This window comes from Telopea speciosissima, chromosome 9 (genome assembly GCF_018873765.1).
Source record: "Telopea speciosissima isolate NSW1024214 ecotype Mountain lineage chromosome 9, Tspe_v1, whole genome shotgun sequence".
NCBI lineage: Eukaryota > Viridiplantae > Streptophyta > Magnoliopsida > Proteales > Proteaceae > Telopea > Telopea speciosissima.
Window position 1 is genome coordinate 27,501,137 of NC_057924.1, and position 11,363 is coordinate 27,512,499.

The following is an 11,363-nucleotide window of genomic DNA, read 5'->3' on the forward strand; positions in this document are numbered from 1 at the left end:
CCATGTTCACCAGGAAGTTTTCTCTCAGACGAATGGCCCCAAGGGGGGAGGTGGAATCGAACTCAGGACCTTCAGTTTCCTTAGGCCTCATATATACACTTTTGGAATGAGAATGAATGGTGTTTTGACCATCTGCGGCAAGTTCTCGAAATAGGGGTAAATGAGTAGTATTATAGTGAGGAGGGGGTGTGCTTCGTAAGACACTAAGACCTATCAGAAACTAACTTTTGAGGTTGTTACCCATCAGCCGATGAGACCCCGTCAAAGGGACACAGACGTAAAATGGAAGGAACAACCTGCGTGGAACAACTAAAACGTTAACCAAATAACAAGAAAAAGGGCCAAAAAATCAAAAAAAAAAAATAAAAAAATCTATTATTATTATTATTACTTTTTCGGTAATCAATTATTACTTTTGCTCTCTGCTTTTGCTTTCTCTCTGTCTTCGTCTTCGTTTCGGTCTCGAGAAATCTCTCTCTGTCAATTTCTCTCTTTCTCCATCTATCTATCTATGGGCCATCTATGAGGACGAGAAGAAGGTAGCAAAGTAATGTCTCTGAGAAGGATATTTCGTCCTCGGAAGGGTCTCTTGAGTTCCTCTCAGGATCTCAGAACCCTAAAAACAGAAGGGATCGAATCGAACGAACAACAACAACAACAACAGAGCAGAGACGGTGATGGTGTAGCAAAGGAAGGAATCCAAGTGGTTCCAGATGAGGATTGCTGGTCCAAAATGCTCCCTGAGCTTCTCGGAGAGATCATCCAGCGAGTCGAGTCGAGCGAAGATCGGTGGCCTCTCCGGAAGAACGTCGTTGCCTGTGCTTGTGTATGCAAGAGGTGGAGAGACGTCACCAGAGGCATCGTTAGGTCTCCTCTCCATTGCGGGAAGATCACTTTCCCTTCTTCTCTCAAACAGGTTTTGCCTTTTTTCCTCTCCTCACTGGTTTCTTATTTGGTGATTCCTTCGGGTTTGTTGGATCTGGTACAGTTAGGGCGTTAGATCCATGTCTTTGGGACTGTTGGTTATCACAACGGAAATGGCCTTCTTGTCAATTACATTTCCCGGTTTTATAGCTTGTTTTCCCCCTGTTGAGAACCTTCTTTCGCGATCAGTATGTCATTCGTTTTGTTTAATACTTTGTATGAGTGGACACTGATTTTGGGGTAGAATTTGATATTTCATAGTGAATTGTCAGCGTTAGAACTCTGTTTCGCTGGTTTAAATTTTTAGTGAACTTTGGTTGATGGGTGTTTTTTGGGTTATTGATCTACAGTCAATGGACAATTTAAGCAATATTTCTTCTTTTAGGTGTTAGTAATTGGTTCTGGGATTGATGTCTTATTCATTTCACGCTAAATGCAGCCGGGACCCCGTGACTCTCCCCTTCAATGTTTTATCAAACGGAACAAGAAGACCTCCACTTTCTATCTTTATCTTGGTCTGACTCCAAGTAAGTAAATGCTAATGCAATGCCTGCTTTACGCGGTTTCAGTCGGTTTCAGTCTTATGAGAACTTTCTTCTCTGGATCATTGAAAGTAGCTGTAGCTCAATTTGTTTGAATTGAATAACATCTCTGCATTTGACTTACCAATACCAAATATGAAAGTGACAAATTTGACTTTACATTCTTTTTCAATTGACTTTTCTGTAAGCTATAAGCCATAACTAAGATGGTGGCATGAGATCATAATTGCTCTGTCCAGTCAATTTTAATTATCGTGAAATCATCTAAACTCTCTATTTGAGCCATTTACCTTTATACAAGGAAACTTGTTACATTTCCTGTTCTCACGAGTCAATTTGAAGTGTTTCAGATGTAGTTGGGAATAATTCGCATAGAGAACATAGAAATAATTTAGTGATTTTCATTTTATTTGAAGCAGTCCCTTCTAATTTCAACTCATCTGCTACGTTGATGACCAAAATATAATTTTGACAAGTAGACGTCACAAGGGTGCTAATGCAGGAGAGAATGCAGGAGAGCTTAACTGACCGTCAAAGCTTACTTAACAACCCTATGGCGCTTATTCTACTGGCTTTCTTAAGGATGGAATGTGTTTTACAAAATTAGATGACCGTAGATGCCAACTCCAACCATGTTTCAATAGTTTGTTTTTCAGATATTTATCCTACAATTTTTCTATGGCCATTGTCATATTCCCAAAGGTTGGGGTGAGGTCATCATAATGCCTAGGAGAATATTCATATATTGTTTTTTTTGGATTTCTCAGGACTCTTAAGATGTTTTTTTCACCTTGAAACATTTATTATAGGCTGTACAAGTTTAAGGCAACGTATATACTGAACATGTGCGACCGATGGTTGTATGGTTTTATTTGAAGTTAAAGATTAAGTAACTCAAAGGTTAGAAATGGCAATGGTGCGGGCCAAATACAGGACTTGCCTTGCCCCAACCCCAATGGTTGGGGTTTGGGAAATCAAACCACCCCTAATGCCAAAATTCCAGCATTTCCCAGCTTGCTCCACAGGAGCTGACACAGGTTGCATTATATAAGGAGTAAATATCCCATAAGCCTAGTGAAGAGGGGCTGTTATCATTTTAGCCATTAACTTACGCCGTCAATGTTATTAGGGAAGTTCCATACTGAACCTCAACCTGTTACCATTTAGGATAGAGTTTTGGAATGATGTTTGGTGTGAAGGTAAATTATATAAGATGCCTTAGGTAAGAAAGTCATATTCTGAGGTCTTCTCTTACTTGAGGGAGGATCAAAGTTTATTTATTTATCCTGTTATTTTTTTTTATTTCATTAAATTAAGCGTTCATTGCTCTGATAGGAGGTGGAGATTTGACATACTCCCAAGTTTGAAGTCTAACCTGGTCAAGAAATGATGCCTGACACAGCTATCATTCACCCAGGTTAAGCGTTGTAGTGGTTTAAAAGCAAGTAAATTTTACATCATATATAAGCAATGCCATTAATTCTTGTCAGTAAGCAATGCCACATCCGGATGCTTGTGAAAAAAAAAATTAGATAATGTATTGCATTTGTTTAGGTTTACTCTACTACCTGTTAGTAAATCAAGTTAAACTGGGGAAAAAAATCCAGAAGAATAATTGGTTAGGAAACAAATCAGGGACATACTAGCCTTTTTGATGTAGATCATAGGTCCATGTGTAGCCACAGGACTAGCCCCAAAACCAGCACAGTGTAGTTGTGGGATTCAACTGTTGTGAGAGGCAGCCTGGTCTGATGATGTAGCAGGTTTTTGTTGGTTCGATGGAGATGGAGCATCTCTATCAAACTCGAGGACAAGTTTCTTTTAAGTGGGGGAGAGTTGATGTAGATCGAAGCATGATGCAAGTTAGGGAAAAATACTGTTCACGTGTGCTGATGTTAGGTTTTATTTTTAGTAGACTTTTATTTATTTTTCCTATTATGTCTGAGTTGTACTCCTAATTGGGAATCTTAGTTAGAGTCTAGTTTCTATTGTATTTTGGTCTCAGCCATTAGGCTATATAAACATTGTAATCAGCACTTGAGAGCCCACGATGTAATGAAAAAAGTTATGTTGCTGTTTGCAATGCATTGTCCTGAGAGAGGCTGAGAAGGGTGAGATACCCAAGGTGAGATGCCCAGGCTGAGATAGCCACCCCCACCTATCCCTATCCCTGTTTTCTGTCTATCCATATTCAAGGTACTAAAACTCGGGTCTCGGTACCAACTCGGCTCTTGGAAAAACCGAGACGAGTCGAGATCTTGCCGAGATCTCACCGAGTTGGTGCATTTTTTTTTTCCCAACTCGAAGCCTCAACTTTGGGTCAACCCGAGATCTGGACCCAAGATCCGAGATCTCGCCGAGATATGTCGACTTTTGGCAAGTTAGGTAAGGTATTTAAGTGGTTGGTGGGGTAAAAAAAGGGTTGAAACCGAGATCCACACCGAGATCCGAGATCTCGCCGAGATATTGCACTTTTGAGACTCGCAGGCAATCTCGTCTCGGGATTTCGAAAATCCGAGAAACTCGGCGAGATGTCGCCGAGATCTCGCGAGTTCTCGAACTATGTCCATATTCTCTATTTACTATTTTTCTTCTTTGTTTCTATTCTGGTTTTTTTTTATTTCAATTCCCTGCAAATCTGAGACCAACCTATTGAAGAAAGCCTCAAATATTCTGTGGATGTTGTTCTTCATTCAAGAGTTTACGATCCTCCTGTAGAATTTGTTGCAGCCTAGATATTTCTACATTATTTGGTATCAAAGCTAAGGAGAGGCAATAGACAAGATGAACTGTTGTCAAATTCTACTTCCGATTGAAGATTGATCATGCAAGTCTGATAACTCCACTAAACTCGTGGACGAGTTTTGTTTCAAGATGGGGAGAGCTGATGTAGATCACAGGTCCATGTGTAGGCGCAGGAACAAGCCCAAAAAGCAGCTCAGTGTAGTTGTGGGATTCAACTGCTGTGAGAGGCAGCCTGGTCTGATGATGTGGTAGGTTTTTGTTGGTTCAATGGAGCTTCTCTGTCAAACTCGAGGATGAGCTTCTTTTAAATGGGGGAGAGTTAATGTAGATCGAAGCATGATGCCACTCAAGGAAAAATACTGTTCATGAGTTACTATTCACGTGAACAGTACTCGAGTTACTGTTCACGTGGGCTGATGTTAGGTTTTATTTTTATTAGACTTTTATTTATTTTTCCTAGTTATGTTCGAGTTGTACTTCTAATTGGGAATCCTAGTTAGAGTCTAGTTTCTATTTTTGCTGGGAATCCTAGTTAGAGTCTTGTATCTATTTTTTTTTTTTCTTTTTTTGTCTCAGCCATTAGGCTATATAAACATTGTAATCAGCACTTGAGAGCCCACAATTTAATGAAAAAAGTTATGTTGCTGTTTGCAATGCATTGTCCTGAGAGAGGCTGAGAAGTGAGATGCCCAGGCTGAGATAGCCAACCCCACCTATCCCTATCCCCCTTCTTTCATCCATCCATCTTCTTTTCTTACCATTTTTCTTCTTTGTTTCTATTCTTGTTTTTTATTTCAATTCCCTGCAAATCTGAGATCAACCGATTGAAGAAAGCCTCAAAATATTCTGTGGATGCTGTTCTTCATTGAAGAGTTTACGATGTTCCTGTAGAATTAGTTGCAGCCTAGCTATTTCTGCATTACTTTTCAACATGAGTGCCTGATTTGATGTTTGTATGAAGAGAAATCTACAAAGAAGTGACATATAAATCATAGAGAAACATGCCATCAATGTATAAACTACGAACAACTAGATTTGGAAAGGCATTCCAGTCTATGAAACCCTTTGCCGTGCCGGAACGATGGACCGCCGGACGTTGGTGGCCTTGGCTGCCTCCTTTTTTTTAAAAAAAAAAAAAAAAAAACTGTTACAGCAGGTTACTGTGGGCGGGAATCAGTTCATCGCTGACCAGGCCACCACTGTGAAGCCCTTCGCCGTGCCGGAACGATGGACTGCCGGACAAGTTTTGTCCGGAAAATTTCTTTTACTCAATCATAGCTTCGGCTATGGTTGCAATTGGTTTTTTTTTTTTTTAAAGAAAAAATTCCCATTGAGATTGATCCGAATCCCAAGAAAAATATTTAATTCATACTTTTATTATGATCAATTGACTCTAGCATGTGAAGAAGACCTGGCTCTGATGCCACTATTAGATCCTCCCCATTTATAAATTAAATGGTCTAAATCGCTCTTCACAATACTAGAACACAAACAATAGAAATAATAAATAGAGTAGAGTGGATTTGCACACCTTTCCTCTCGTTTGATGTAGATCCACAAAGCTTTAACCAACTGAGCTACTCCACATTCCCAAGGTTCACCTTTGCCCAAAATCTTCTCCCGTCTTTCCCAGAGATTTTTCCCTCTGTAACTCCCGTGAGTAAAAGTTATGATATCTTATGGGAGAGAGCAGGGACCTAGGCAACTATATATAACACGAAAGCCTAACCCTAGTCCATCCCCACATTAGACTGGGTTAGTTTATCCCATGATAAGTGGACCCGGTTTAATGTTGGCCTAATAGATCAATCCACATTAATCGGGCCCAAAAACCCAACATAACACTCAACCAGAAGCTGGGCCCATCTGAGGCCTGATTCTACTGCTACTTAAAAATCACTATTTTTTGGGTTTTCTCAATTCTAGAAATTTTGTTTTTAAAATTAACTTCAATCCAGCTGTTAGATTGCTATCATACCATAGTTGTCAAGGCATTGCCTAGGCGTCCAGGCGGATTTTTAGGTGCCTAGGCGACTCTCGCCTTAGTGTTATCGACCCTTATTTATGCCAAATATCATCTAAGTAAATGTTTTTATATTTGTTATTTCATTTACTTAAGATATTATTCATAAATATTTAAATAAGTAAATATTCTCGTATTTGAATCTAATAAAAATAGATAAAAAAATAAAATTCCAAAAGGATAAAAAGTCAACCCCCCTAGTTCAAGAACAAAAACTAGATTTTTGGCGGTAGGTGCAATTTCAACTTTCTCATGCTAGAGTTTTTCTCAGATCCAAAAACTCCATAAATCTTAATATGGTAAAACATTGCTAAACACCAAAAGTGCGTAAAATATTCATTTGTTTTGAAATATAAAAAATATTTTCATTCAAAGCGGTTTTGACAGCATTCGCACACATCAAATAAGGTTTGACCGAAAAATTACTCCTTCAATATAAATCAGATTTAAGCAATCTTGGATTTGTTGGAAAGCTGGTTTTGTGTTCTACAAAAAGTCTCATGTAAAAATAAAATTGTTTGACCAATCAAACTTCTCAAAGAACATAGACATTTCTCTAAATCGTGAGCAATTTAATTACTTATAGATAAGATCATATTTTCTAAGAACAATATAAACCAAATGTGAGACTTGGTATACCAGGAAATATGACCAATTCCAAGAACAGTATAAACCAAATGTATGTTTTGATTGTTTTAAACTTCCAATAGCTTGCTTCTTCAGTTCTGCTGTCTTCTAGTTCTATGTTGATTTTTGATGACTTGATGTGACTTAATGTTGATTTTTTATGGCTTGATGTGGCTTAATGTTGATTTTTGATGATATGAGGTATATATTGTAGCATACTAAATAATGTTAGAAAAGAGGGAAATAAAAAAATAACACTAGGGTGCCTTTGTCACCTTGTCGCCTAAGTGCTTAGGCACCCGTCCACTGCCTTGGGTCGCCTTGCCACCTTGACAACTATGTATCATACTTTGGTATTTGAATTAAGCTACTGAGATTGAGGCCTGATCCAAGTTTCAGGTCAATCTGTTGATTGGATTGGATTTAATTTCAGTTTCGCTGTTTCTGGGATCTCTGCCCATGAGATCTCAATTACCTAAACTGCTCCCAAACCACTTGTTGGATCACTCCCATCTTTTGAGGGGTTCTTATCATTCCTAAAGACTATTGTTTCCTAGAGTTTGGTGTTAATCTGAGAGGTTTGAGTTCAGTCAATTTTGGGTCTTCCCATCTGAGTGGGGTTTGTCTTGGGATCTTGTCTGGGAGGTTTTTTTTTTCAACCCTCCACCTTAATGTGTATATATTTTGTTAATAAAAATGAATGTTTTAGCCACTTTTTTCGTACACATTTTTAAAATTTGAAGATTTGGCACTGCTATCTTTTTGGGTGTGTTTGTACAATGAGTGAATGTGTCTCAAAAGGAGGTGGGTGTTTTTTTTTTTTGATGGTTAGGAGGTGGGTGTTAAACAGATTAATAGTTTAACCATTATTTGGTTCATCTTCTCCTCCGTCCTTTCCTTTTCTTTTAAATATTTAATAAGATATGTGGTACTTCATTGTTGTTGTTTCTTTTCTTTTAGTTGTGGTTTCCGAGTCATCCAATGTGGCAGAACAGTATTGAATGTCTATGACTTCTATGGATTATGGAACTGTATCAAAGGCGTAATTTTTGTGCAGCAATTTAGGGATGAGAAGAGCATTTTGTTCACTCTTTTGGGACATTTTATTAGAAAGAGAAGGAGTAGGCAAATGCATGTGAAGGAAAATCACTGGTTTTTGTATAGTTGGAACTAAAATATTTCCAGGAACATTGACATTTCACTTTTACTTTTTTGAGGGTGGAAAGTATCAGGAACTCTTTATGAGATCATTTTGTTTTGGGACTGTTGAGTTTTTCTCTCATCTTGTTCTTCTAAATAATTTCCGTGTAAGCTGTTTTTTGCTGGTTGATTGCATTTGGGTTTCTAATCTGAATCTCAATTTCTTTCTTACCTTGGTTGGTATTGCAGCATTGATGGATAAAGGGAAATTTCTTTTAGCTGCACGAAGATTTAGGCATGGTGCTCACACTGAGTATATAATCTCTCTTGACGCTGATGACCTGTCCCAAGGAAGTAATGCTTATGTTGGGAAGCTGAGGTAAATGGTGTTGCTAATCGTTTACATTGAATGTGTAACCCTGCTTAATATTAAATATTGTCATATCTGGAGAAGAAATTATATTTTTCTTGATTAATTGAAGCTATTATCTTTTATATTTTGTGTAAATCTATGATTATTTTTTCACTTCTCATCTCAGTTTTACCTACTTTGTTTGATTGGATCCATGTAGCCAACCCCATTAAGTTGGGATAATTCTGAGTTTGTTGTTGTTGTAAATCTATAATTAATGTTTATTACATATAGTAGACCACCATATATATATATTCAATATTTTGTGAACAAATAATGTTTTATATAATCTTTTGAGGAGGTCCAAGCTTAATGTATCTTAAAACTTGTTATTGATTACAAGAATGCAATATTATGTAGGTTTTTGTATTTGTTGGAATTGATTGGTTGGTATGCCCTTGGCTTGATAGCCTTTTGAATGGGGCACTTATTTAACAATCAGACTGTGTAAAGATCCTCTCCAGTTAGGGAAGGGGTGAGGGGCCTGCTGGAGGAATGCATCCGCCAGGGTTTAAAAACCCGGAATCGGGATCCAGACCTGGATCGGTCCCAGAATTGATATATTCCAGGCATCTAGAGCTTTTCCGTACAGAATCGGCCGAGCTGAATCGGGGGGACTAGGGATTGACTCCAGCCAGAATCAGCCGATCCGATCCATAGTTGTCACGGCGTCTAGGTGTCTAGGCGACTCAAGGCACCCGCCTAGGCGTCCAAGGTGACCAAGGCGCCCGCCTTGACAACTATGATCTGATCCGATCTTTAAAACCCTAGCATCTGCCCTCTGTTCTCTCACTGCACCTCTCCAATGACTGGAGAGGAGCTGCACCTTCCGCTATTTGAAAGATAGGGAACAATTTTCATATTTTTCCCCAACTTGAATATATTCGTTGGCTCTGCATCAGTGCATCTTTGCCTCTCACAAACTGTTTTTATATCTGCATGCCAATGTACTATTTTTTTTCCAAATTAGGCAATTACTATACTCCCTTTTATAGATATCTATACGCCATGATAGTTAATTCTGATGTGGCCAACCATATTTATTCTGTTAATTTAACATGAACCATTCGATGAAGTATGCTCCTCAAAGTCTGCATCTATCACTCTGTTCGACAACCCCCCCCACCCCTCCAAAAAAAAAAAAAAAAACTAGCTTTGAAGTCTGGATAAATTAACGCTATGAAAACTGTATCCTTCAAATATTTCCATTTATGTTCCTGCTGAAGGCCCAATCAAATTTGCAGCTCAGATTTCCTTGGCACCAAATTCACGATATATGACAGCCAGCCACCATATACTGGAGCAAAGCCCTCAAACAATAGAGCAAGTCGTAGATTTGCAAGTAAGCAAATCAGTCCCCAGGTTCCAGCCGGCAATTTTGAGATCGGACAGGTCTCCTACAAGTTCAACCTTTTGAAGTCCAGAGGGCCTAGAAGGATGCTATCCACACTGCAGTGCCCTTGGGTAAAAGAAAATTCCCATGAAATGAAGATTTCCGAGATGCAAAGCCCAGCTGCCACTTCTGGGTCCATGATTCTGAGGAACAAGGCTCCAAGATGGCACGAGCACTTGCAATGCTGGTGCCTAAACTTCCATGGTCGAGTTACAGTTGCCTCTGTAAAGAATTTTCAGTTGGTTGCAGCCGTGGATCCCAGTCAGCCAGAGGGGAAAGGGGATGAGGACACGGTACTCTTGCAGTTTGGGAAGGTTGGGGATGATGTGTTCACTATGGATTACAGGCAGCCCTTGTCAGCTTTCCAGGCCTTTGCAATCTGTCTCACCAGCTTTGGTACGAAACTTGCCTGCGAGTAGTTTATGTATGTTATTACCTTCTCTGTATTCAAGTAATGTGTGTTGATGCTAACAGCAGTCTCTGGATGATTTTTTTAATATTTGGCTTTATATTTCTTCTGTAATTCTATACTATAAGAGCAATTTGGTCCATAATTTCCTTTGCTCAACAATTTTGTTGGACAAAACTACTTTCTTGTGAGTGTATGTGACCAGTGATCATGTATGCTTGAATCATAGTAACAAATTGAGCACAGGTATCAAACCATTGAAAAAATATGTGGATCTGACCGATTTAGTTTTCTCCAGTATCTCAAACTTACATATGTTCCTGGAGCATCTTGACATGAAATAAGCAGCATTGGCAGCTCCAGATCATAGTCTTCTCTTCTCAACATAAAAAATAGGTTTAAGTACACGTACCCCCCTATAATGCACCCAATATTCCTCGTACCCCTTAAGCAGCTCAATATTCTACATACCACCCTTCAATATTTCACGTACCACCCCTGTTTTACACTCCAAATGCCAGATAGGTCCAATCCGTTAAATACCACCGTTAGATGTCAAAATTTTGACCATTTTACCCTTTGTTCCATTTTCTTAAATCTGAAAAGATTTAATTACCCTCACTTATTTGTTGTCCTAAATTAATTGAAAATGATCATTGTATCCTTTGTTTTATTTTTATAAATGAAAAGACCTAATTGCCCTCATTTATGCATTACCCTAACCTAATTTGAAAAGATATTTTACCCCTAAATACTTGTTCCTAAAAACCCCCCAAAATGCCCTCATCTTCCCCAAATCATCTTCTTTCACATACCCACCACCACCACCACCCACCATTGGCTTTGGGTTCTAAGACAAATGCGAGGTAAATTCTCTGGAAACAAATCCATTTCCATATAGGTTTCTCTTATCAACCAATTCGATGAAACCCTAACCCAATGATGAAACTTATATACTTAAAATTCAACTTTTCTGAACTAATCTTCATGTCCAATGCAAGAAAACAACTAAAAAGATAATGACTGATCAAGAGAAGAAAACAAAAAATTGAGATTTGCGATGAGTCTTTCACAAAATGGAAAGATTTGGAAGTTCTGTTACCAGATAAAACCAGAGTTTCTAATACTTCCATCTCTGGTTTTAATTG

The 11,363-nt window shown here is 38.6% G+C and overlaps 1 protein-coding gene across 2 annotated transcripts; it reads left to right on the forward strand.

Moving 5' to 3' along the window:
• Positions 1–430: 430 nt before the first annotated feature.
• LOC122640447 (tubby-like F-box protein 7) lies at positions 431–10,374 on the forward strand. Of its 2 annotated transcripts, XM_043833647.1 has the most exons (5): positions 432–916; positions 1,364–1,451; positions 2,909–2,911; positions 8,251–8,380; positions 9,658–10,374. In XM_043833647.1, the coding sequence occupies exons 1-5, from the start codon at positions 551–553 to the stop codon at positions 10,223–10,225; spliced, it is 1,155 nt and encodes a 384-aa protein (XP_043689582.1). In that variant the 5' UTR covers positions 432–550; the 3' UTR covers positions 10,226–10,374. The 2 variants fall into 2 exon arrangements, with proteins under 2 accessions (XP_043689583.1, XP_043689582.1); XM_043833648.1 differs by lacking the exon at positions 2,909–2,911 and having other exon boundaries at positions 431–916.
• The last annotated feature ends 989 nt before the right edge of the window (positions 10,375–11,363 follow it).